The following is a 24526-nucleotide window of genomic DNA, read 5'->3' as shown; positions in this document are numbered from 1 at the left end:
GGCTCACATATTGGGTTAAAAACAAATTAATGTAAAAAAAAAAAATACTTAAATGATAATGGTGTTTTTTAAGTGATAATGGTTGATCCATAAAACTCGCGATTCAGAATATAAGACTGTAATAATCTTATGAAACCCCAATCGAAACAAAATAAGGTGTTCAATTCTAATCAACCAAATATCAAAGGCAAAAATATATAAAAAAAAAAACATTCAATTTTTTTTTTAAAAAATCCAAAAATAGCTATATTTTAAGCAAACAAAAATATCATGTAGCGAGCATAACATGCTTACATTTTTTTTTTTTTTAAAAAAAAACAAATTAACAAAGAGACATAAAAAGAGCTTAGATAACTCGGGTCATTTTTAAAATTAGTGAAAAATCCTATAGAAAGCAAATAAAAAAATAGAGCATAATCTCTAATTAAATTAAATGCTAAAAGATAAAATTGAAAAAATATTAACTTAAAAGGAGGGGGAAAAAATGAACCAGGAGAATCTTCTAAACTTGGGTAATCTCTAAAATTCATAACTCATTAAATCGTATAAATAACAATCAAAATAATAGGAATTAGATTTGATAGATTAAAAAAAAATTAAAATATGATGAAATTGAAAACTAATCTTAATTCTATAAAATAATTCAAATAAAAAAATATTAATAAAAAAAAATCAAAAGAATAAGGATCAAATTTGACAGATTAAAAAATTAAAGGTGGATAAAATTAAAAACATATTTTAAATCTATAAATTTATTCAAATAAAAAAAATATCAATTGAACAAAAAGGAACAAATCTGAAGAAAAAACAAACTAAAAGGATGCTGTGAAATTTTAGATGGAAATTGAAGAAAGAAAAAAGAAGAAAGCAAACCAGCACCAAACTGGATGGAATTACATCACTCGCGCTTTCCATGGAAGTAGGCCTCGCCATGAGTAATCGAAAAATACAAAGGAATATAGTTTTTTTCCACTGTAAACGGCTTACTCATTAACGCATTTTATTCATGTGCCAACAATTTTTTTTTCTTATCATATTTGTTAAAATATAGAATTTCCCCAAAGAACAAATGATAATCACAAAAAAAAAAAAAAAAAAAAAAGCACGTACGGAAATTCCGATTTTAAATGTAATTAAAGTCATTTCATTATGCTATAAAAGTGAAATATATATATATATATATAAAAAAAAAACTCTAGACCAAAGTTAAATAATATCTTTTGCTTTCAAAGGTAATTAAACAATTTTATTGCGCACACGAAGATTTTAAAAAGACCAATGATCAACATCCAAAGATTATCAACTACTTAATACCATGCTCCTCTCTCTTGGTCTCTCGAATTAAAAAAGCTAAAATAGAAGGAATTTTTATTGTAGCATGTGAGTGAAAATGTTGTTCACTAGAACAATATTTTTATGGTTTTGCCCTAGCCATTGAAAAACTTAAAATCAGCTGTTGGAAGCAATTAGATCTTTTCACAATATCTATTAATTATTATCAAATTGATTGGGGACAAATAAGTTTTTTTGTATTTTAATACTCTTGGAATAAAAAAATTAAATTGACTAAAATAACAACTAAATAAGCATGTGGTGTGTCCTAGCAACCAAAATCCCTCCTTTTTTATGCCATTGAAAGTGTTGTTGTATCCTAGCAACCAAAATCCCTCTTATAGGCGATTTGTTGCCTGTAAGGCTCCCCTTTCTTTTCTCTATCCTCCCCTAAAAATGCTAGGTTTTTTTTTATTGTTGGTATTTCAATTCAAGTCCTATTTTTTTGACTTCTAATTTTTGTTTTTAGCTTTTTTGTAAAAAAATTATTTGTTTTCAATTTCATCATTCTTTCCAATTTATTTGTTTTTAGGACTTTATTATTTTTATTTGTATTTTTTTATTGGTTATTTTGTAAAAGTTTTATTTGTTTTCAATTTTATTCTTCAATCCAAATTTATAGTATATTATTGTTATCAATTTGGTCATCATTCTTTTAAATTTTTTTCTCTTTTGTTAAAGTTATTTCTCTTTAATCAAGAATTTATTTTTATTTTTATGTTAATCTTGATTCTCATTCTTTTGATATATTTCTTTGGGTCCTTTTGCTAAATTGATTCTTCTTTTCAATTTCACTCTTCAATCAAATATAAAATTTATTTTGTATTTTAGTTTTGATCCTCATTGTTTTATTTGTTGTTTTTATTTGTTTTGAATCCTTTTCATAATTGAAATTACCCTTTTCAATTTAATTTTTCAATATTTGATTGATTGAAAATTGGGTTTCATAGTTTTTTCAGATGGGATGTTTCGAGTCTATTGACCCAAGTTATATGTTTGAAAAGTTAACGCAGGCTGATATTTTTTTTATTTTTAAGAAATAGGCTTTGCGATTGTTTTTCTATCGAGTTACTTCGATCTCATGATTTGGGTCACAGGTTTGGCGGAATAACCCAAGTTTTCTCATCCTTAATTATTGGGTTACAGGTTAGTCATACTAACTTAAGTTGACCATGATAATTTTTTTTAGGTCTTTTTTTACCCATTTCATACTTTTGTATTTATCAAGTTAGAAATTAAGCCATATTATTTGTCTCCTTTTTAAAAAGTAAGTTTTTTTCCAGGTTATCACGATCATGTTTTTAAAATATTTGGTCCATCTGCAGTTATTGTCTATTTTGTTATCATCTAATTAAAATAGAGCCAACTTATTTGACCGAGTTGAGTCTAGTTTTTCTTCCCTTTTTAAAATGCATTCGTAACACCTAAACATCATTTTACATTAAAAAAACAGTATGGCTCTGCGGTGTAGCTCAGGTCCACACCTAGTAATATCTATTTTGTTATAATCTTCTTGAGTTTTGAGATACTTTAAACTTCTTAATCTATTTTTTCAAAATTCTTGTTATTCTTTGCTAACTCCTTTTTAAACGTGTATTGTAACATACATCTCTTTTTTATTATTTTTATGGCTCTTATATAAAGTTTATTTTTGAATTAAGATATAAGAAGAGATAGACTAAACCCATATACAATATAGAAAAAAAAATTTATTTGGATTTTTACAAAAAAAAAAAAAGACTTAAAAGAAAACTTGTACAATGTTTCTTCCACAAATAATTTAGAACGGGTGATATATTTATTTGAATTTGATTTTTTGAAAAGATATCAATAAGAAAAAATAATTAGAAATTATATAAAAAAACAAGTGAATGGTTGAAATGCATTGAAAACATATTTTATAAATCTCTTGCTCTTTTTGGATTTTGGAAGAATATTTTGAAAAAGGGGGTCAAATTTGGTAATGACAGTTATCATCTCTTTATAATATTTACGGTACAAAGTCTTGTATAAAAATTTGTGTACTAAGCTTATAAAGAAAAGCCGGTGTTTGTGAAAAACATTTGAAAAATGACTAAAATCTAAAAGACTTTGTTGGGGGATTTTTGAAATCTTGGTTAATTAAGAGGTGACCCGACTTTGAAACAATTTAAACCAATTAAATGAAAAGACTAGCTCGAGGTCCACACAAATAAGAAGGGATCATCTTGGGATTCATATGATAATGAAAGGAATGATCATCAGGAACCAATCTTAATTAAAGGAAAATAAATCATCTTGGGATCCATGAAATGAAAGGAAAAGAGGACCATTTAGGGATCCACTTTAGATGTATGGGTCTCTTTTTATTCCTCTTTCCTAAAACAAGTTAATTCTACCAAATAATAGCATAATCAATAAACTTAATAACATGAAGTTTTATTTTATTTACCTCAAAGTAATGATGACATTAAAAAATCAACTTCATTTTTTTTCCACTTCAAATAAGCTTTCGAATTGATTTTTCCTTAAAAGACCAAAATCTTCGTTTTAATACTACCCAAATCTCTATCCAAATTATTCTAAAATTCATCCTCTCAATCTACTCTCCTATGGCTGAATTGCTCAAGTGGTCAAATTCCCTTAGGCCTTTGGTTTCTATATGGCCAAAACCCACCACCATGGTTATCATTAAAATCTTTGGCCTCCTTATTAGTATTTTTGGCTATAAATTCTTCTAGAGATGAATTAGCTCATCTTGCAAACCTTTTTTCTTCCAAAACTATATGGTATGACCCATCTAGAATACTAGCCATTTTGGTTCTCAAACTATCTATCTCACTTATTACCTCGACAAACCTTGTATTCCTTAACTCCAATTGTCATTGCATGGCCAAATAACCTTATTTAGGATTATTTCTATTTTTTGGTAGTGATTATTCACTCTTAGTTGATATTATCAAGAGCTGAAAATTAAGTTGGTGTGTGTGTGTGTCTATATATATATATATATATATATATATATATATATATGTGTGTATTCACACACCCCCCCCCCTCACATACTTACATTTAATTTATTTCACTCATCTCATGTTTCACATAAATTTTTGACTATTCACTTTAATATACTCACATTCATCTTTCACCTCTCAATTCTTAAGATTTCAGTCACTTTAATATATTCACCTTTGTCTTTCTCCACTCAATTCTTAAGATTTCAGTTATTTAAGAAACTAGTTCATAAAAAAATTAAAGATTAATATCTTATCAACAAAATCAAATAACGCAAAAATTCAAGAAGCAATATAGACTGAAAACTATCAATATAAAATTACAAATACAAAAACACGAGTATCAATATGAAATTCTTCTAAGAGATAAATGATATGAAGACATGAAAAAAAAAAGATTATGAAAATTAAGAAACTGATGAAATAAGATTTAAACAATTCAAAATAACAATAGAACCTTCAATTTTTTTTATATATAATGGCTGAAACTTAAAAAAGATATTGATGCAAAAACTACCTGTTTTTTTTTTTTTTAAAATCTAAAATATCTCAAATTAAGATTTATCTCCAAGAAACCTTTAAGAATCAAGATTTTTCTTAAATATAAAACAAGTGACCAAACTCTATGTTTTTTTTAATCAAGATTTGCAGCAAACTATAAAAATTTATTTGCATTGGCCTTTTTTAAAGGTTTTATTAGCTTTCAATTTCAGACTTCAATCAAAGTTCTCTGTTTTTGCTTTTTCAATTTCAGTCATCGTTCTTTTGATTTTTTATTTTGTTTTTATTCCTTTTACAAAAAGTTTTTTTTCAATTTAGTCCTTCAATTATAATTTTTTATTTTTTTCATTTCGGTCCTTATTCTTTTGATTTTTAATTTATTTCCTTTGGCCTTTTTGTTAAGTTTTATTAGCTTTTAATTTCACCATTCAATCAAAATTTATGTTGTTTTATTTTTTCTAATCTTACCCTCATCCTTTTGATTTGTTTTTTTTTTTCTTTTAAAAGCTATTTTTTTTTTCTAATTTTACCCTCATCCTTTTGATTTGTTTTTTTTTATTATTTTTTTTAAAGATATTTTTCAATTCAATTTAACCCTCCAATCAAAAATTTTGTTTGCCCTCTATTTTTTTTTTTAAATTTTCACCCTCATTCTTTTAATTAATATGTTTTCTTAGATCCTTTTTTATAATTCAATTTTTTTCCTGATTTCATCTTTTTATATTTGATTTGTTAGGGATTCAACTTTTTATTTTTTTTATTTGTGAGTCTAATGACTCGGATCACGAGTTTGAAAAGTACTTAATATTATTCAACATCTTATTCTTTTTTGCTCATTTTATTTTACAATCTTGACGTTTTGTATTAGTTTATTTTTTAATATTGATTTTGTGAATATCTTCTTATTTTTTCTACAAGTTTATATCAGTTTCATTACATAAATCACGGGTTATGTATGCTTTTTTTGGATAGAAGTTTTTTTAAATTTTGTTTTATTTATGTTTGATTTTTAAAAATATTATTCTAATTCATCTATATTTTTTTATTTATACAAATGAATTTATTTTTTAAAATAAAAATATTTATTTTTAAATAATATTTCTTAAATGTTTAGTCTCGCATAATATTTTTTTAGGTTCGAGTTTATTCAATTAGTTTTATTTACGTTTCTATTTTTATTATTTTTTATTGATTTAAATAAATAACATCACTAAATATAATATAATAAATGTCTCATTGAACATCTTAATTTATATTTATATCTTAATTTTTTTATTAATAATTTTATTTCATTTATTTCCATAGATGAGCAAGGTGGCTGGGAACAGAGAGAGAAGCTGGCATCCATGCAGTTAAGAAAACCATTGTGCTGTCAAAAGACAACTATCATTCAACGAATGGATTCGCCAACCTGAATCAGTCTTCTCCATTTGATAATAATAATAATAATAAATAAATAAAATCCATTACAACTACAGATATATACAGACGTCTTTAATCCTGAAACGCTAGCAACAGCAAAGCTTGACCCAATCCAAAATGACAGAATCTAGACAGCTAGATGCTTGTCATTTTCTGGTCCCACCCTTCTATTTCTCTTCTCTTTTATATTTCTAGACCAAAGATTTTTTTTTTTTTATTCCTTCAACTTTCATTAAAGAACTCTTTATTATTCTTTCCGATTTCATTGAAAATCAAACCACCTTAAATATCGTTGGATTATCCTAAATCAAGAGCGGTGATCAATCCTATGGAAATTCTTTTTCCTTTTGTAGATCAGCCAGATAAGCGGGTTGGCAAATGAAAAATAAAAGAGTAGAAACAAAGACGGTGAGAGATTACTCATTCCATGTACTTGCCAGTCAGTCGTTATTAAACATGTATATATGTCTCTGTCTTTGTTTCTGTACTTGTAATAATTCATACTATGAGTCTTTTTGGTCTTGGCAGCAGGTATTTCTTTCCTTTTCCTCTTGTGGGGCACTTGATTCTTAATCCATTAGTGTTTATCTCTCATTCCCATTTCCAATCTCTCTTATTATTACGATTATCTTTAAATGTTCTCATGCTATGTGTAATGGCTAGTGATGAATTGATGATCAATGAAATGAATGGTTCTTTTCTGTCACCATTGTTGAAACTAGATACTTTAGGAATTGCTAATCATCTTTTCGTTTTTATATATGTTTTATTGTTAAATTTGGGATTTGATCTTTCTTTCTTTTCTTTTTTGTTGGAATTGGCTTGCGTTAACTGAAGAAACCAGAAGACATTCCGGCCCAAGAAGAATGCTCCTTCAGGAAGTAAGGTTAGTGGCCTCTCTCGTTCTCTCTTCATGTTATTCTGCGTATAGTTAAAGGAATGGATGGATGTAACTGTTATTCGAATTGCAGGGTGCTCAACTGCAAAAGCATATTGATGCTACTCTGGGTAGTGGGAACCTTAGGGAAGCTGTGCGATTGCCTCCTGGAGAAGATATCAACGAGTGGCTCGCTGTGAATAGTAAGACACTCCGCAAATTGTAGGTTTTATTTTATTCTGTGAAACTATATTTCTAGACAAATTCATATAGTTAAATATTTATCTTTTTTGGGTGTCTCTTCTCTGGAGATTTCGATACTTGGTTCAAATTTCTGAAAGATTCATGTAGGAACACGATGGCTTTGAAATTGAAAATTAATTGCTTTCAACTGATTGTAACTCTCTTAATACGTGCCATAGTTCACTACTCCTTTTATTTCTACATTTTGTACTTCAGAATGTAAATGATTTTATAGGAGTTGGGAAGTAAATCTCTGTGGTTTGTTGTAAAGGAAACTGATTTTTTGAGCTTCCGCAGTTTTATTTGATCTTTTCATTTATATTCTTTTTCTACAGCCGTGGATTTCTTCAATCAAGTGAATATTTTGTATGGCACTCTTACTGAATTCTGCACGGCAGCCAACTGTCCAACAATGACAGCAGGACCAAAGTATCATTCTCAATCCCTAAATCAAGTTCTGTCTGTAGTTTTTGTTGTAGATAGTTAATGCAAATGATTTGCTAAATTGCTGTAATCTTTGTACATTTCTACCTCTGTTTCCATCTTTATGGTTTGGCAAGGAGAGTATATATGTGCATGCATGAATGTGTCTGTCACTGCACTTGTGTGCATGCTTTGGGGAGGAGTGGAGATTGCGTTTGGTTTTGCTTTTTCTTTTTTGCTCAAATGATCCTTATGTCTATTGTGCCAGAGGCGTCATGTCTGTGCTAAAGTTTTCTCAAGCTACGAGGATAACATTTGGAAAGATGTTAAGAGATCAGATCTCTACATTTATTAACTTGTTGAGGATTGACTAGTTGAATCCTCCTCCAAAATATGTTGCTGAAAATTCCCAGTTGGGAATACATGCTAAAAGTTTTACTCTGCCTTCTGATTTGAATGGCCAGAGATTCTTCATAGCGAAAATTGCAGTTTTGTGGTTTAGTTTTTTGTTCTTTTTCCATGTTCTTATGAAGTAAGTAATCACCTATATTTTTGCTCTTAGATACGAGTATAGATGGGCTGATGGAGTTACCATTAAGAAGCCAATTGAGGTGTCTGCTCCAAAATATGTCGAATATCTAATGGACTGGATTGAGGCTCAGCTTGATGATGAGTTGATTTTCCCTCAAAAGCTGGGTTAGTGGAATCTCTTGATAAGAAAACGCGTGCTTTTTGATTGAAACAGTGGTTGTTTTCATCTAACTATTTTATGCTGCAAGGGAATCTTTGTATTTGACTCTGATGTGCTTGCAGGGGCTCCATTTCCTCCAAATTTCCAAGATGTTGTCAAGACAATCTTTAAGCGATTATTCCGTGTATACGCCCACATCTATCACTCACATTTTCAGAAGATTGTGAGCTTGAAGGAAGAAGCTCATCTAAATACTTGCTTCAAGCATTTTGTTCTCTTTACATGGGTGAGCTTCTTTCTTTCTTTCTTTCTTCCTTTCTTCCAAGATTATGTCATTTCAACCCTAAAGGGTATAGCTTAACTGGTCAAATTCTAGGTTTGTTCCTAGAGGTCACCAGTTCAGGTCTCATAAACCTCAGGGCTACTAGAGACTTATATGATCATTAACTTCAGGACTTGTGAGATTAGTCGAGGTGCGCGTAAGCTGACTCGAATACCAACGTTAATAAAAATAAATAAAAAGATATGTCATTTCACTTGCATGCTGGATTCTTTTTGTGTGTATTATGCATGCCTAATGATTTACCATCAGAAATCACAAGGATCTCTGATTCCTTTTTTGCTTAAATCATTTCCAATAAACGAATCCTTACCATGCTTTGTAGTGGAGGCATTAATGTTGTGGACTGTGTCATGATGCAGGAATTTCGCTTGATAGACAAAGGGGAGCTTGCACCTCTATACGACCTTGTTGAATCTATTCTGAAGCTATAGTGCCTTGTGGATCTCTTATCAATTTTTGTCTCTAGTTTGACTGTTTTGGATACAAAGTTTTCTTTGTGAGATTCTGTCAACCCATTAGATTTTTTGTGGAATTAAATGCTTCGTGTAAGCGTCCTTTCTCTCACTCTTTTGCTGTTCTGTTGGTTAATTCTTGTGAATCAAAGGATAAATAATGTATTGAACGCATAATTCAAGAGATTTTGTTGCAGTTTCGATAATCTTACAGAAGACCACATTCCTTTTTCTTTCATCACAACTAGGGATTCCCAGAAGTTGTTTATATAAGAAGTTAAACTGATCTTCTTAGAGAAACTCTTAGATCTATTTTGAAAAGGAGTTCTAAATTAACTAGAAAAATAATATAAATTAAAAAATAAACAGCATCTTCCAGACATGATCCCATCGATCATAGTCTTCTTTAACCCTATGACCTCCACTCATGCATTGTGATTGTGTACATCCAGGAGACATGTAAACTTACTTTGATATCAATTAACAAGACATGCAAAAAATATAAAATTATAGTTTCTCAAACCTTAGAGTTACCATCTTAAACTATAAAAGAAAATCTCTAAACTTTTAAGTTTTAGATAAATTGTGAAATCAATAATAATAATTTCTTCAGGCTATTTAAATAAAACCTTAAACCAACATTCTTAAAAAAGAAACACTTAAACCAAATGAGAACTTAAACACACCTATTTATAATAGGAAAAGAATTTTAAACTAACTAGGAAAACAAAAAACAAACAAACAAACAAGATTCATAAACCAACAGCATCCCAACCATGATCGGTTTCATATTCGAACTTCTTGGATTTCACCTTGTCTATCTAGTCCAAAAACAAATCCATTGACAATATACGAAAAAACCACCCTAACTAAATCATATCCAAACCACCATGCACATTTCTGTATAAAAAAGAATGGTTACAAGTGTCTACAATTTTGTTGTCTCTTTGAGAAAAGTAGAAGATTATCGAAAACCTATCTGCAGTAACTGGTATATTCAAGATACAACAATTAGGACCTCATTGCATTGGCTCCGTCCTGCACGTGGATTATACTTTGTACGAGCAAGGGCACTTTCCAGCTGACTAACTGAGCCGTCCCTCAATTTGGAGGATGAAGGTGGTTGCTATCAAGATAATATGTCAAGTATAATGGCAGCACACTTTTTTGCAAGCCATTGGGATCGCATCACAACATTAATATAAGAAAATATGTCTGTTCAGAGGCTATTTTTCTTGTGCTGTGTCACAAATACATCCAGGAAGGGGATTTGCAAAGAAACTTTCTTCCAGCTTTGGAAACTCTCCAGGCTCCCTTGCATATGGAACTCCAATTCGATCTTTGTGAAGCTTTTGCACTTTGGAACTGAATTTCTTCCAAGATATTTTTCCTTCATCCAACTCATCTACAAGCTTCACAAAATTCATCCTGCATCAACAGCATTCCCAGTAATTAGATGCTATGAATGCAATCGATGAAAAACTAACTAAAAACTACACAAATCAGAGATGCTAGATTTAGTTGGAAGTGATCAGGTTTGAACATTACTTGTCTGGACTGATTGTTTTCTTAAACTCCTCAAATCGCCTATGACCTTGAACTGCCTTCGCCATATTCCCATCATAAGTGTAGACAAACACATCACTTTGAAGTGCAACAAGATAGTCTAGACCAGCCAACATGTTCTGATGATCCTTGAAGGGATTCAGCTCCTCTTCTGTGGAGAGAGTGGAGTGTGAGAAGATGTTTGGGAAGTGATCTAAAAGGTATTGCATGCTTCCACTCCCATAAGCTTCACCAGCTACCAAGTAAATCCTAGAGCTGGATGGAAAACCCAATCCTTTGAGCAAAAGGGAAGTCTCCCTAGGGGTCAATGGGCAATTGCCAAGCAACCTTCTTTCTGTCCCATTTATTTCTTTCTCTTTCCAGTGGCTGACTTCATATCGCATCCTGTGTAGCTCTTCATCTTCTGCTGCTGTCAAATTATGGCTGCATCCTGTAAATGCAAGCATATCCTTTTCATACCTACACTAAAAAGAGAGAATTATTATTTGATTATAGGTAGAAGATGCAAGTAGAAGGACTTGAACAAACATTTTTTTATGACAGCATAATTAACGTCCCAAGAAATATGATTGGCAAGTCAGTAGGTCCAGGTAATTGCATCAAGCTTAAGCACTGGTGCATAGCATATTGTTTTCTTTTCCGATTTTCTTAGAAAGGAAAAAGGTTGGGGTTCCCTATTCCATATCGCTCTCCTGGGGAACCTTCCATCCTGTCTTTTATCCCCGACAGGGGGATAGCTAGCTTCTTTTTGGTTAGTGTAGGGATGTCTATTCAAGGATTCGAAGCTTTATACATTTCCATTTCCAAGTTGGAGTCTTTACATAAATTTTAATAAACCATAAAATAGCACACAAAAGGAAAGGTTAGGAGAAGTTCTGGCAGATCATTTTCAATGTTTAATCTGTTAGGCTTGAAAATGATTGTGCAGAAACAAATTACATCGATCAGCCCTTGTGCTTTATTATTAATGTCATTGACTTTTCCAACAAGAGTATTATAGTAACAATTACCTTCCCAATTTATAGACAGAATTCTGGCAATTAAAATGGCATGGGATAAACAAAACAAGAATAATTAAACAATTCTAGTCTCAGTTTAGAACAAGAGATTCAACAGTCAGAACTTACCTCAGATGGAGAGCAAGATAGGGGCTTCCATTTTCTCTCATTCTGCTGACCAAGGTGTTTCCAAGTTCTTCTATTGGTTTAGAATATTTCAGTGCCCTATAATTAGCACGGCATCTCAACTTTTGTATGGAATCTGAGAGACCATTGTTGGCAAGACGAGAATCGGTGTGAGTAAAATAGATTACTTTGTGCTGCTTCAACAATGGCAGGACCTCGGTTTTGTAATAATGAACCTGAGAGAAGATTTCAAATCAATTGTTATCAGTTATAGAGGGTGTTGCGAGTGTGGTAGCAGTTGCTTTTCAAAGTGTTTTTCGCTCGGAAATGCATCAAAAATAATGTTTTTTATTTTAAAAAAATTATTTTTTACACCAACACATCAAAACAACCCGAAAACATTAAAAAAAAAATTAAGCAAAAACAAATTCAAATTTTGACAAAAAATAGGCTGAACTGCCCAGCCAAACACACCCTAGGAGAAGGCAACAACAACATTTGAGTCCATTCCCACAGACCAATAGTATTTCTCAGCAAAAATAATGAGTTGATTAATAATATTATCACCTTGGACCAAGATATCAGTGTTTTGTTGAATGGCTCAATTCCATCATAGGCAGGTGGCAGCTTCTCCACAATATGGACATCATCCTTCAGCGTGTCAATGAAATGTTGCCAATCGAACAAATCCTTAAATCCACTGAAACAGTTGAGGAAATTAGTTAGCTCATGGATCATCCAAAAACAGTAGGGAGCCTCTATGCAATTTAAACAATATCAATTGTATCCAATGTCTAGAACATCAGAGAAAACCTTCTTAGCTAGGGCGATAAGGTTTCTTCCATGGAAAATCACATGGCATTAGTAACTTGCTCTCATTACAAGCCCAAAATACTCCAATAAGAAAAGAAAGAAACATGATTAAACAGCACTCTTACAAGCTCTGGTCCTACTCTTCAAATTCAATGTGCTTACATGCATCAGTCGAAGACAAGCTCCCCTACTAGCAGAATATACTCTGGTAAATGTATCAGTTACCAATTCTGTATTTAGCACAATTCGTGGTATATTCCACAACTAAATTGGATGAAGAAAATAATTATTCATATCATATGTTATCAGTCCAAGTGAATTGCATGATTAGAGAACAAACCTATCATCAGCCCAGTAGGAGGTGTGATCAAGGGAGGGAAGGACAAGCGTTGCCTTCATAATTTTAGCTACAGCTACCATATCACAAATCTGCACACTAGAATTTTTTATGCATCAGCCCAAAGCTCATGTCAATCAAACTTAGCTAGAAGAAATAACAAAAATACAAAAGCCAGACCCCAAATCTCATCTGATTTAAGCCACCATTAGCATTTATGAGAATATAACCATTTGTCCTTGCACCAAGCTCTGCCAAGCCAAGAGAAAATGAATTTGAGAAGAAAAAAATCCCACAAAGGCATCATGAGTGAAACACGTACACACATAAGGTAAAGAAGGGAGACTGTGAAGTAATTAATTGTTTCTTTTTCATACTTTTGTGATTTCCGGGCTGGTCAATGCATTGGGTGAAATTTTCACTGTTGGGCTTGGACCAGATACCTGAGAACTGAATGAAAAGCAGATTTCAGAAACACATAAAACCAGATTTAGGTTTTACTAATACTTCCCGCTCCCTAATTTAGGGAGAAATCAAATTGTGCGATATCAAGAACTAAAGTGCTCAGGATGAATTCAAGACTTACTTCAGCCTTCTTATTCAGTCTATCAACCACGTCCGAGCCTACTTCTATTATCATTCTTTTTGGATCATTTTCTGATCCCGTGTATCTGTAAAAGTCTTGTTCCTGTCGGGTGATGGAACCGAATACATCCTGATTGTAAATGCAGAATACTTTAGATGAGATAAAAGATGGCCAATACTTAATATGAGCAGAAGGAAGTGCAGGAGAACTAACACATGTGGATACTCAAACATATCATGAAATACCAATAGAAAAGTTAGGTAACAAGAAACAATCTAAACAAGACATCAAAAAGTAATCAAATAAAAAAAACACTGTTCAGTGAGTTACCTTTCCTATTAGTTAATAGAGGCTGCAAATGGAAAGCCTGGACAACTGTACAGCCATAGCCATTCAGCATATTGGCCTTCAGTTTTCAGGAAGACCTAAACCTAACAGACACTCATCTGACAGCAGGAGAATTAAGTCTGTAGAACTAGAGACGAATTTCAGATTTTAGAAGACAGGTATCACACACATTTTTATAACACATCAGGATTCCAATTTTTAGTTTATAAAAATTCTACAATGCAGCTTCAAGTTTGCCATTTTATTTGCGGAATCAATTGCTGGCACATAATCATCTAAATGTACACCCCAGGCTACCAATTATATCCTTTTAGCTACAAAGAGATATCTTAGCCAAGTAGATGCAAACATTCTAAAAATAGTTCGGAATTAAACACTACCATACAAGTGTAGCCTATACATGTATTCTAGCAAAATATTTCTTATGCACACAAGGGCACGCAGCCTGACAACAATCTGAAAACACTCTACTTTAAGGTGCAAAGATCAAGACTTGAAAAAGAACAAAACTTTAGAAAATCAAGTATGGACGCTCAAATGAGTAACCTGATTGGAGGCAGCTCTTTCAAGGGTAGATCCAAACCACCCATATAAACAAATCTTAAAAACACCCAGAAACAAACAAAGCCCGCAAAAGAAAAAGAACATCCAGTGGCCAAGTTTCTTCCTTTCCTTGAACCCGAAATCCAAAATCACAGATCCAATACTACCTTTCTTATTTGTCAAAATCCTAACCACACCCCCGTGAACTCTTTGGCTCAGATTCTGCCTGCTGTGACTTTCCCTTTCAAACCCATCAATGGTTTCAGATCTAGGAGAGTTTATGGGGAGATCAATCTCAAGATGGGGGCTAAGACTACTATTGTTACTGTTACCGTTACTAACGTTGTTGCTACCAATGTTGCTGCTGTTGGTGTTGCCGGCATTATTGTTGTTGTTAGAACTGGTGTTGTTGCGCTTGAAAGATTGAGCACGGCGAGTTATTGGACCTGAGAAACGAGGGCTGTTAACTCTTTGAGAAACGCCATCGCTTGCTGAGTTATGGTTATGGTGGTGAGAGTGGTGAGCCATAACAAAAAGAGATTTATGGATGACTAAGAATGATTGGGATTGGGATTTTATGATCACTGACGAACAAGAAAGACAGGAATTTTAATTTTTATCAAAGTAGCCTGAAACCGAGGGAGGTTGTCGCAGGAGATGGTGTGGTGAATCATAAGCTCTTTCTCTCAACTCTGAATTTATTGATCTGCTTCTGCCTTCTATATATAATACAAAGCCAGTTATTCGACATGGTATAAATCTTTTTTTGCTATGGTTTATTTTGTTTAATGCGGTATTTGGGATTGCAATAATAATTAATTTTTAAAATATTTTTTTATATATTTTTTAAAAAAATTATCTTTAACTTCAATACATCAAAAAAAACTAATCTCTATTAAATTAGTTATAAATTGTCTTAAGTTGTTGTTATTTATACGGAGAAAAGGAGCTTTTTTATATTTCATATAACCGATGCTTAAGTTTGCCTCTTGTCTCAAGATGAATCTCTTATTAAAATCTACTTCTTCTTCTTCCTCCGAATACTAAAAACAACCGATCACTATTAAGTTATACATTGAAAAATAAATATATCTGAGAAGATAATGCAGACTTTGCTAGAATCCCTTGCAAAATAGTAGCATCGAGAGGAGACGTAGTAGAGTGACCAAAGAGAAGACTTTTCAGCGATACGGCGGAATCTATAAACATATATAATAAAAATGCTTTCCATTGCAGCATTATGGTTTAGGTTGGAAAACGATGGTCCACGAGGGATTGAAGGACGCCCCCGTTTGAAGACTTTGAAAACACGCTCAATTTGAACTTTAATGAGGCTACAAATTTCAAAGGCAGGTTTTTAGTGATTGGATTATGGGTTGTTCACATGTTTTAGTAAGATACTCAAGTCTTTATTGTTTAAGAAACTTGTAACTTGTGATAGAAAGTTCTAACCTTACAACAGTTTATTTTCGTGGGATTTTGGGATCTCTATATAATAAAATCAATGATCTTTAAGCAAATTATTATAATAAATGAGAAAATTAGTATTTATTGTTAAAAACAAAACTGTTTGTTTTTAGTGCCTTGAAATTAAAAATATATTTTTATTGAAAATGAAAATTGTGAATCTTAAACTTTGATGGTTCATGAGATATTTATAGCCCATAAATTTTGTTTATATATGAACAATAATATGATGTAATAAGACGATCAATTCAAGAGATGAGATGATAGAGATCTAAGGTTATGCCCACTACTAGAGATTGCCCCTTATTGAAATGAACATCAGTCCCCATATGAGCTCGACTAGGAAAGAGACATATGCCATGTTGGCACAGACCTTAACTGAATACGAGATCAATGAGATGGCCAAATAGCATTTATCAAACCCTATTGTAAAGTAAACAACTTCTTATATTTGTTTTGTGCATCTAAATATTCTTCTTTGACTTTGTTTTTGTGTAGGGTTAACAACTAAAGGGCAAAAAGAGTTTTCAATAGGGTTTATGTTTGGGAGGGCAACTTCATCCCTTAACTTGTCTAGAGTTAGAACTGAAACAAATATGAAAAACGACCTCATCAATACAGGTGAGCTTCTTGTCACCACTAATGTGATAATGATAGGGGGCATTATTTTTGTAGAGGTGGATATAAGAGCTAGTGGGGGAATTCGTTCTTCCCTAGCCAGGGGTCCAACATAGTTGACCCTTCTTAAAGTCATTGTGAGTGTTGTTGCCTACTTTAAGAGACGAAGGGTCTTTACCCCTATAAGAGGCTGATGTTGTAGTTAATGACCTCTTTGGCTACTGGAATTTTGCGTATGGTGCTCTTCTAGGAGTTGAACAACCTTGGCTCTAGGATATTTTTGCCAACTTCATCCTTAATCAAGCCCATTACACTTTCCCTACCTTAAACTAAGAGGAAACATGGACCATAAAGGTTATCCTTGGTAGGAGATCCAGTCTTGGGGTCAATGGCTTAGAGGTGGTGAGAAGCCTAAAAAGGTTTTTGACTATTCCTTTAAACATCTAAGTGATGTCTGATAAGAGCTACAATCATTTTTTGCCTTTTATTGGACAAATGCCCTCCATGTAAGAAAATATGATATTTTTCTGATCTTATTATTTTGTTTTATTTTTATTGTTTTTAACAATCATCATTTATCTTTGTCAGACTTTCATGTTATGTGCCCACTTTAATAGACGTTGGCAATTTGAGAGGAGCCAAGTGAGAGAGGTCATCATCAAGCACAAGGCAAACCAGATTGCTCATCAAAGGCTAAGGTTGAGAAGGTTGTTGTGGAGGCTAAGCTGAAAGAGCTCAAGATAGCCTATACAATGTTGATGGACGACATGAGAGATTAGGTTCTTTAGCTGAAATAAAAGGGAGCTCCGTATAACTCATATTGAAATAGCTTTTCTGAAACAAGGAATGACTGAGATGAGGGCATCTCATGAGGCTTTAAAGGCTGAGCTCCTTACAGCTAGAAAGGAAGCCTAGAGGTCTCGTATAAGGATAAACTATAAGGAACTCTCCCGAGGAGCTCCAAGAGATGTTTGCAGGGTCTACATAACTAACCGAGATAGTTAGAGACAAGATTTTCTTTTCCATGTCCAACTTGTATTTTTTTAACCTGTGAAAGGGAATTTAAATGGACTTTATGTTGCATTCCATCTTGTCCCCGTGTTTGACTTCGTTGATATCTTCCCTACTAGAGTTTCAATTGTCTAACATGAAGTTTACCTCATAGAGGAGCCTAGCCTCAATGTTTAGGCCTTAGCCCCCCACCCCCTTAGCATTGTACACAACCTTGATCCTTTTGGGGTTTTTTTATTATATAATGATTATTTATATTTTGTTAAATTTGGTATTTTATTGATTTTTCATTAATGTTTAAATTTGATATTCTCTATAAGATTGCGATAACCATATAAAAAACAAATCAGAATATATTGTGAAGCTCAATTTTCAATCAATCCATTATTGAATGATGAAATTAAAAAAAATAAGTATAAAAAAGGACACAATAAACAACTCGAGTTTATCCATGTTAACTCGCAAAACTCATGTCATAAGATCAGAATAACCTCATAGAAGAAAATAAAAACAAATTATAAAGTCTAATTTTTAATCAACTCAATGTTAAATAATGTAATAAAAAAAAGCCAATTAAAAAAAAAAAACTCTAGTTAACCGGGTTAACCTATCAAATCCGCGACACAAATCATAAGATTGAGATGACTTTATAGAAAATAAATCATAACAAATCATAAAGTTTAATATCTAATAACTCAAATATTAAAAGATAAAATTCAAAAATATATTTAAAGAAAAAAACATTACTGCAATGAATATTATTTTGTGAAGCACTATCTCTTTTTTATTATTATTATTAAAAAATAAACCATAACAAATTATAAAATTTAATCTTTAATAATTCAAATATTGAAAACTAAAATTAAAAAAATATTATTATAATAAATAATATTTTATATGGTAATGCATGGTAAAAGATACATCTCTTTTAGTTTTTTTTTTTAAATGTTAATATGTGAATAATTGTTAAATGTTAATGTTAATGTTAATGATATGCATCTCTGGTTTTTTTATTCCCGCCACCGTTATGCCGATTTGTCATGTAATTATTTTTGGAGCACTTTCAAATTACTCGGATTTATCCCCCCTGAAAAAAGCTAGGATAAACCGCTCTGCGAGGGACATTTGACGCGCCAGTTTTTCAGTTGTTTCAAAAGAAGCAGCTCTTTTTCTCCATCCCTCTCACTGTACCTGTCTCTTCCCCCACTCCCTCTCCTTGCCAATCTGACGCACAGCAATCCGGCTCCCTCCGCCGGCCAGATTACCCACGTTGAGGTGTGTTATTTCTCGTTTTTGGGTTTCTGAATGGGTTTTCTTTTTTCCAAACTTACTATTTGCAATTTATGAAAAGTTAATCTCTTTCTTTTTAGTTTTCAATTGAACACAATGGGGCCAAAACTATGTTCGTTTTCTCTCCAACCAAACACCAAAAAAGGCACTGTCAGAAACCCATTTCTCCATTTTCTCTAATTTTCTAGCACTGTTGCCTTTTTCATTCTATAAAAATGGGATTTCTTTCCCAAGATTATTTCTCTGTTTATGTGAAGCTTTTATTGATGTTATATGTGTACATTTTTTTTTCTTTTTGGGTTTATGAGGGATTGAAAGATTCTCATTAATTCATATACTAAAAAATTAAGTGAGGAAGGATTTTGTTTTCCCTTTTGCTTTTAGGTCAAGTGTTTTCTTTTCTGATAGTTTGAGGGAAATGTATGCGAGAAAGGGATATGAACTAATTAAAGACCTTGCCAATGGTGAAAAGGGACAGCTTCAACTTTTCAATGTGAGCAAAGTTTTTTGTTTTATTTTATGGCATATTCAATTACCTATTTTCTGTGACAATTTTATTGGGCAAGAAGTGGTTTGGATTAGTTCATCTGTTATTGTAACAATATATGTTATTTAAGTGATGTGATCTTGTTTTGTAGGAAGATTTGTTTAATCAAGTTGTTGATCAATGTACTCAGCACTACCTTGAGCTTCAGGCTTTGATAAGGTACTCCCCATTTTAGCTCATCTTTTGGAAATGCTAGAATGTATATTTTCTTTCCTTTTTATTTTTTTATTTCTTTTAGCTGTGCACCTCTGGTCATGTAGTAGCGATGATACTTTATTAGTTATTGACTGCTAGAAAAATCTACAGTAAAAGAATTTGCTACATTTAGGAGCCGCTACTAATTTAATTTGTTGGTGTAATGGATTAAGCTCTAGTCTTATTTACACAGTGCCCCCCATGAAATTTGTTGTGGGAGTCCTTATCACTTCAACTTAAACGATCAGTTTGGTTTGAATTTTCAAAGACCTAAGGTTTCTGCTATTAGAACACATTGAGTTATGATCTAACAGATGCATCAATACATACTTAAGTTTATATGGACACATGAAATTAAGTTTTACCCGATGCTCTTTTGGCTCCTACTCTGGTTCAACCTTTCAATTATGGTCAAGTTGGTGAAGTCTAGAGGGAAGCAGTGCTTGTATTTCATAATATTCCATGCATTTGGTACCTGGGATTTAAGGTTTCTAGTGTGGATTGTATTAGTTTTTCATGGAATTTTTAGTAGCATACTCATGCTTGCAGATTGTAACCCACATTTCCCTTTGGTGGAAAAGAGGATACCATGCAATTGATAATATCTATTACAATTTTGTTGCATATCATTGATTTTCTGTAAATACCCATCAGTTACTATAATTATTTCTCTTGATTTTACCATTATAAAGAACAAGAATTGCTCTGTTACATGGGAGAATTGGTTTGGACAAATTTCTCTGGTATGGGAAGAGAGCAGGCTTGTCATATCATTCATACACCTACGCAGGGCCAATGTGCCTTTACTTTTTAATAAAGACCTCCCTTGTCAGTGTATGGGCCTACATGTGTAACCATACGGAATTACTTCTCTGTGATCAATTGCTGGAAGAATTTCAATCTATATGCCCGATTGGTCTTATCTTAACAAGTTGTTTGCCTCCTTTCCATCTTCCTCTCTCTCTCTCTTGCAATTTTGTATGCAATGCTAAAATATATATTGTTCTTCTTCTGCTTGATTTATTGACTTGTTATGGCAATAGGAAAATGCAGGAAGAAAGTGTGGATGTGAGAGAAACTAGAAATGCAGACCACTATGGGGCACTCATCCACCACCTTTCTTTAATTCGCAACAAGCGTTGCTTAATGGCTTACGTGTGAGTATCTCTTAATCCTTGTTCTATTTCATGACCCTACTCTTTCTAGTGAGTTCCTTTGTTGAGGTTTGTCTCATCTTCAGCTCTTTTGGCTCATGGTTTATATCCTTGCAGGCACAACCGAGCAGAAATTATACAAAGTTTTGCTTGGAAGGTTGGGCTTGAGCTTCTTGAGCTCCCAGAAGAAGTTCAAGAGAAGCTCAGTCCTTCAGAGAAAAACTATTTTGGGAAGCATTCTGCTGCTTTGCAATCATACATGGCAGAAGTGGGAATTGACTTGAATGTGGTAAGCTCTCTTTCTGTTTCTCTCAGAATATGGACTTGATGCATTCAGAGTTTCAGACTAATAACGGTTGCTGGTGCAACAAAAAAATAATTGAAATTGTTTGGAAAATTTTATTGTGTTACCAGTGGCTAACAACTTCTCCCTATAAATAGGAAATGAGCTTTTCTTTTGACATGGATTGCTGTTTTTTATATCCGGTCGGCTCATGGTTGACATATCCATTTCTTTCCCTTGTTTTGGTGGTTTAGCTCTTACCAACAAAAGGCTCTAACATTTCTCGATCTTTCTGTGGATGCAAGCCTTGTGTCACTTTAATGTTATTGCCAGTCTTAAAAATTAAGCTGAGTGTTCCCAAAATAGTATATTTCATTTCGTTTTTGTTAGCATTACCAAGGAAACTCATCCTTGAGTGGCCAAATGCTATAATTTATGGGTGAAAATTAAAAGATGCATGAATCTTCGACTGATTATGACATGAAAACCCATGTCCAAAATTAAACTTGCAGATTTGTTCTCTAGGGTCCTTGGACGGACCATGTCTCTTTACTGAAAGATGGGTGATAATGTATCACTATGCAGTGGTAGACTTGGCTGATGAAGAAGGATATGAAGCATATAACTCAATAAGTAGAGAAAGAAGAGATTATATGACTCAACTAGCAAGATGGAGCAATAATTTACCAATTGGATATGCTTGACAAAAGTTCAGCATGATAGTATATTGTTTAGTCAAAATCCAAATGGTTTTTTCAAAAGTTTATTAATTGTGTTCTGTTCCCATCTCACAAAGACAAGCATTATCTTTTCCACAAGTGTGCTTGAGATGGTAAGAGGTTGTTCAGAAACATATTAATACTCTTTAACTTTTTTATTAGACTTTTTTGCCGAATGTAATATTCTCCATCCAAAAAACTGGAAAATTAGTTTTTCATATTTTCAAATTTGTAATAAGTTTAGAAAACATATTTTTGAGGTTCTCCATAGTTTTTTCCTTGCAAGTTTTTTACTATTTTTCAAATAAAAAAAGACACGAACAATAAATTTTTTTTAATATACACAAGTAGTTTTTAGCAATGTAAAAGATTAAAATTATGTTTTTTTTATATATTTTTTCATATTTAGTTAGTGTCATAAATTTAATTTTTATAAAAACATTAATATGATTTTTTTAGTTTACAATGTAATTTTTTCATGATAATTTTTAATTTTGAATGATAAAAAAATAATATTATACAATTAGATTATTACGAATACAAAATGTTAAAATGATTATTATAAATCATGGTTTGATGTATTCCTTTTTTATTATGAAAAAAAAAATCATCTTCATTCTCAATAAATGAACATGTTTTCAATTTTTCATTGAAAAAAAATACTGAAAACAGGAAAGAAAAATAATTTTCTGCTAGTGAACAGATCCTAAGGGTTTCCCTGCCAGAGGGAGACGTGACCGGATCTTCAGTGGTCATATAGCTCAAGTTTAGCCTTCAAGATGGTCTTAAAGCAAACTATTGGAGCTTTTTTTTTTTTTTTAAGGGTTTCCCTGCCAGAGGGAGACCTGACCGGATCTTCAGTGGTCATATAGCTCAAGTTTAGCCTTCAAGATGGTCTTAAAAAAACCTATTAGAGCTTTTTATTTGCAAGGGTCGGTGCTAGTCAGAGCAGAAGCAAGGATATTATTATAAGATCAAAAATCCATCAAAGGAAGTCATGGTTGTATTAGCTTCTAAGGTTATATATGTAGTTTTTTTAATCAGTAGACACTACTTTTGAAGAAGCATCAATACATCTGTCACTAACATGCTGGTTTGAGAAATATAAACAGTGAGAGATTGTCTTCTAAACTGGATACAGTTTAATGCTCGAATTGTTTCACATGATGACTAAATATCGTATGCTGATTACTTAGATTTTGATGGCTGAGGTTATTGTGCATGGCAGGATATGGTTCCGCCCAAAGATCCATACATCAAGGTGAGAGTCCTTGATGATATGGGTGAAGGGATATTACTAAGTGATAAGACAGCCAATCTTGCTCGCCATTCGATGCACTTTCTTAAACGAACCGATGCTGAGCAGTACATTGCACGGGTGGGTTGTCGTGGTGACTTGGTTAGCTGAAATTGTCTTCTAACATTTTGTTCTTGAACCCACTTGAATTTCACTTTTTTCCTTGTTTGATCAACAGGGCTTGATGGAAGAGCTTACAGGCTGACATCGATGCAGGAGTTTCCCAGAATTTCAATGACGATGGAGTTTCAAATGTGAACGTCGACGTGCTCTTTAAATTGCCACAGCTCATTGCACCGTTACGATACCTGCTAACACTGTGAGAGAATTATAGTTCTGGGTTACGATGGTTCCATAGCTTTGTAGGAAATTTACATATTTCCGGATGTTTATTTGTGGCTATTCATTTAGCCTGAACATTATAGTTTTTAATGCAACTCTATCGGAGCATGATCATTCACGATCCTGACCATGTTGTGGCCTTTGGCGATGAAGGTTTAGGGTTCCGACTTTTTACCACGCCGGAAGAGTGGATTCCGTTTATAAGCATTGCTTTAGCCAATCCAAATTCTGATAAATTCCATCTTTTAACTGGTTGATCTCACGTAACTTTCAACCTAGCTTCCATTGTTCTATCCTTTTCCCGAATGCGAATTGTAGACGAGAACAACTAAACAAACTCCATAAATCTATTCAGAAGATGATCATTGTAGAGCCGGCGAATTGGCAAACGTGATTACTAATCTTGTGCAAGTTGGACTTGGATACAGTGAGTTCTTCTCGTAAATACATTACATTACCCAAAAAATACTTAAAAAGAGATTTGGAAAACACTGCACCTAAACACAATGCGTGTTTTTTTTCCCCGCTCCGGTTATTGTTTTTCTATACTTTCATGTTGTTTTGAGCAGTATTGAGTGTGATATTTTATTTTGATTTATATTTTATAAAATTATTATATTTTAATATTAAATTAATGCTTGATCTTATAAAAATAAATTACTTGAAAATAAAATAAAAATATATATTTAAAATTTGTTAGAGGTAAAAATATAGGCTTTCTTGTAAAACAGGTCATGAGACATAATCTTTAAACAAATCTGGTCTTTTAAAATTTTTTTGTCTTTATTTTTTGCTCTTTTAGTTTTATAATTTTTATATTTTAATCCATAATTTTATTTTATTCACATTTTTTGTATTTGAGTTTGAGAAATAAGAGTATTCAAAAATAACTTTGAAAAGAAAAAGTGATTGTTCACCTACAACAATCGAGCATATTTGTTTTTTTAGGTAACTTTTGTAGTTATGATTTTAAAAAAATAAATAATTAGGTATGGTTAGTTGATTTAGA

General features: G+C 32.4%; 3 protein-coding genes across 7 annotated transcripts; 2 read left to right on the top strand and 1 right to left on the bottom strand.

Annotated features, from left to right (window-relative positions):
- The first annotated feature begins 6469 nt into the window (after positions 1-6469).
- LOC118048072 (MOB kinase activator-like 1A) lies at positions 6470-9483 on the top strand. 3 transcript variants are annotated; one of them, XM_035057605.2, is made up of 7 exons: positions 6470-6656; positions 7086-7134; positions 7220-7328; positions 7704-7797; positions 8354-8487; positions 8605-8768; positions 9185-9483. In XM_035057605.2, exons 4-7 carry the CDS (start codon positions 7781-7783, stop codon positions 9254-9256), a joined length of 387 nt encoding a protein of 128 aa, XP_034913496.1. In that variant the 5' UTR covers positions 6470-6656; positions 7086-7134; positions 7220-7328; positions 7704-7780; the 3' UTR covers positions 9257-9483. The 3 variants fall into 3 exon arrangements, with proteins under 3 accessions (XP_034913496.1, XP_034913494.1, XP_034913497.1); XM_035057603.2 differs by having other exon boundaries at positions 6642-6779; XM_035057606.2 differs by lacking the exon at positions 6470-6656 and having other exon boundaries at positions 6663-7134; positions 7220-7347.
- A 660-nt stretch (positions 9484-10143) lies between these two features.
- Positions 10144-15355, bottom strand: LOC118048071 (O-fucosyltransferase 35). Its single transcript, XM_035057602.2, has 9 exons — positions 14598-15355; positions 13704-13832; positions 13495-13567; positions 13298-13368; positions 13121-13209; positions 12535-12667; positions 11971-12203; positions 10826-11302; positions 10144-10705 (listed from the first exon to the last, which is right to left on the bottom strand). Exons 1-9 carry the CDS (start codon positions 15120-15122, stop codon positions 10504-10506), a joined length of 1932 nt encoding a protein of 643 aa, XP_034913493.1. The 5' UTR covers positions 15123-15355; the 3' UTR covers positions 10144-10503.
- A 3357-nt stretch (positions 15356-18712) lies between these two features.
- LOC118048074 (uncharacterized) lies at positions 18713-23642 on the top strand. 3 transcript variants are annotated; one of them, XM_035057609.2, is made up of 7 exons: positions 18713-18965; positions 19389-19473; positions 19619-19686; positions 20766-20879; positions 20994-21165; positions 23107-23256; positions 23354-23642. In XM_035057609.2, exons 2-7 carry the CDS (start codon positions 19399-19401, stop codon positions 23378-23380), a joined length of 606 nt encoding a protein of 201 aa, XP_034913500.1. In that variant the 5' UTR covers positions 18713-18965; positions 19389-19398; the 3' UTR covers positions 23381-23642. The 3 variants fall into 3 exon arrangements, with proteins under 3 accessions (XP_034913500.1, XP_034913498.1, XP_034913501.1); XM_035057607.2 differs by having other exon boundaries at positions 19365-19473; XM_035057610.2 differs by lacking the exon at positions 19389-19473.
- Positions 23643-24526: the final 884 nt, after the last annotated feature.

Source organism: Populus alba, chromosome 6 (genome assembly GCF_005239225.2).
Source record: "Populus alba chromosome 6, ASM523922v2, whole genome shotgun sequence".
NCBI classification, from domain to species: domain Eukaryota; kingdom Viridiplantae; phylum Streptophyta; class Magnoliopsida; order Malpighiales; family Salicaceae; genus Populus; species Populus alba.
The sequence above is the reverse complement of the archived record's forward strand: the minus strand, read 5'-3'. Positions and strand labels throughout refer to the sequence as shown.

Excerpts from the sequence above, each read along its gene's own strand:
- LOC118048072 (XM_035057603.2), top strand. The coding sequence starts at position 6,754 with ATGAGTCTTTTTGGTCTTGGCAGCAG. Across the intron at positions 7,135-7,219 it reads ATGCTCCTTCAGGAAGTAAG|GGTGCTCAACTGCAAAAGCA; the intron begins GTTAGTGGCCTC and ends TTCGAATTGCAG. Across the intron at positions 7,329-7,703 it reads CGAGTGGCTCGCTGTGAATA|CCGTGGATTTCTTCAATCAA; the intron begins GTAAGACACTCC and ends CTTTTTCTACAG.
- LOC118048071 (XM_035057602.2), bottom strand. The coding sequence starts at position 15,122 with ATGGCTCACCACTCTCACCACCATAACCATAACTCAGCAAGCGATGGC. Across the intron at positions 13,369-13,494 it reads CCAGCCCGGAAATCACAAAA|AGCTTGGTGCAAGGACAAAT; the intron begins GTATGAAAAAGA and ends TTGGCTTGGCAG. Across the intron at positions 10,706-10,825 it reads AAAACAATCAGTCCAGACAA|GATGAATTTTGTGAAGCTTG; the intron begins GTAATGTTCAAA and ends CTGTTGATGCAG.
- LOC118048074 (XM_035057609.2), top strand. The coding sequence starts at position 19,399 with ATGTATGCGAGAAAGGGATATGAACTAATTAAAGACCTTGCCAATGGT. Across the intron at positions 19,474-19,618 it reads GACAGCTTCAACTTTTCAAT|GAAGATTTGTTTAATCAAGT; the intron begins GTGAGCAAAGTT and ends CTTGTTTTGTAG. Across the intron at positions 23,257-23,353 it reads CTGAGCAGTACATTGCACGG|GGCTTGATGGAAGAGCTTAC; the intron begins GTGGGTTGTCGT and ends TTTGATCAACAG.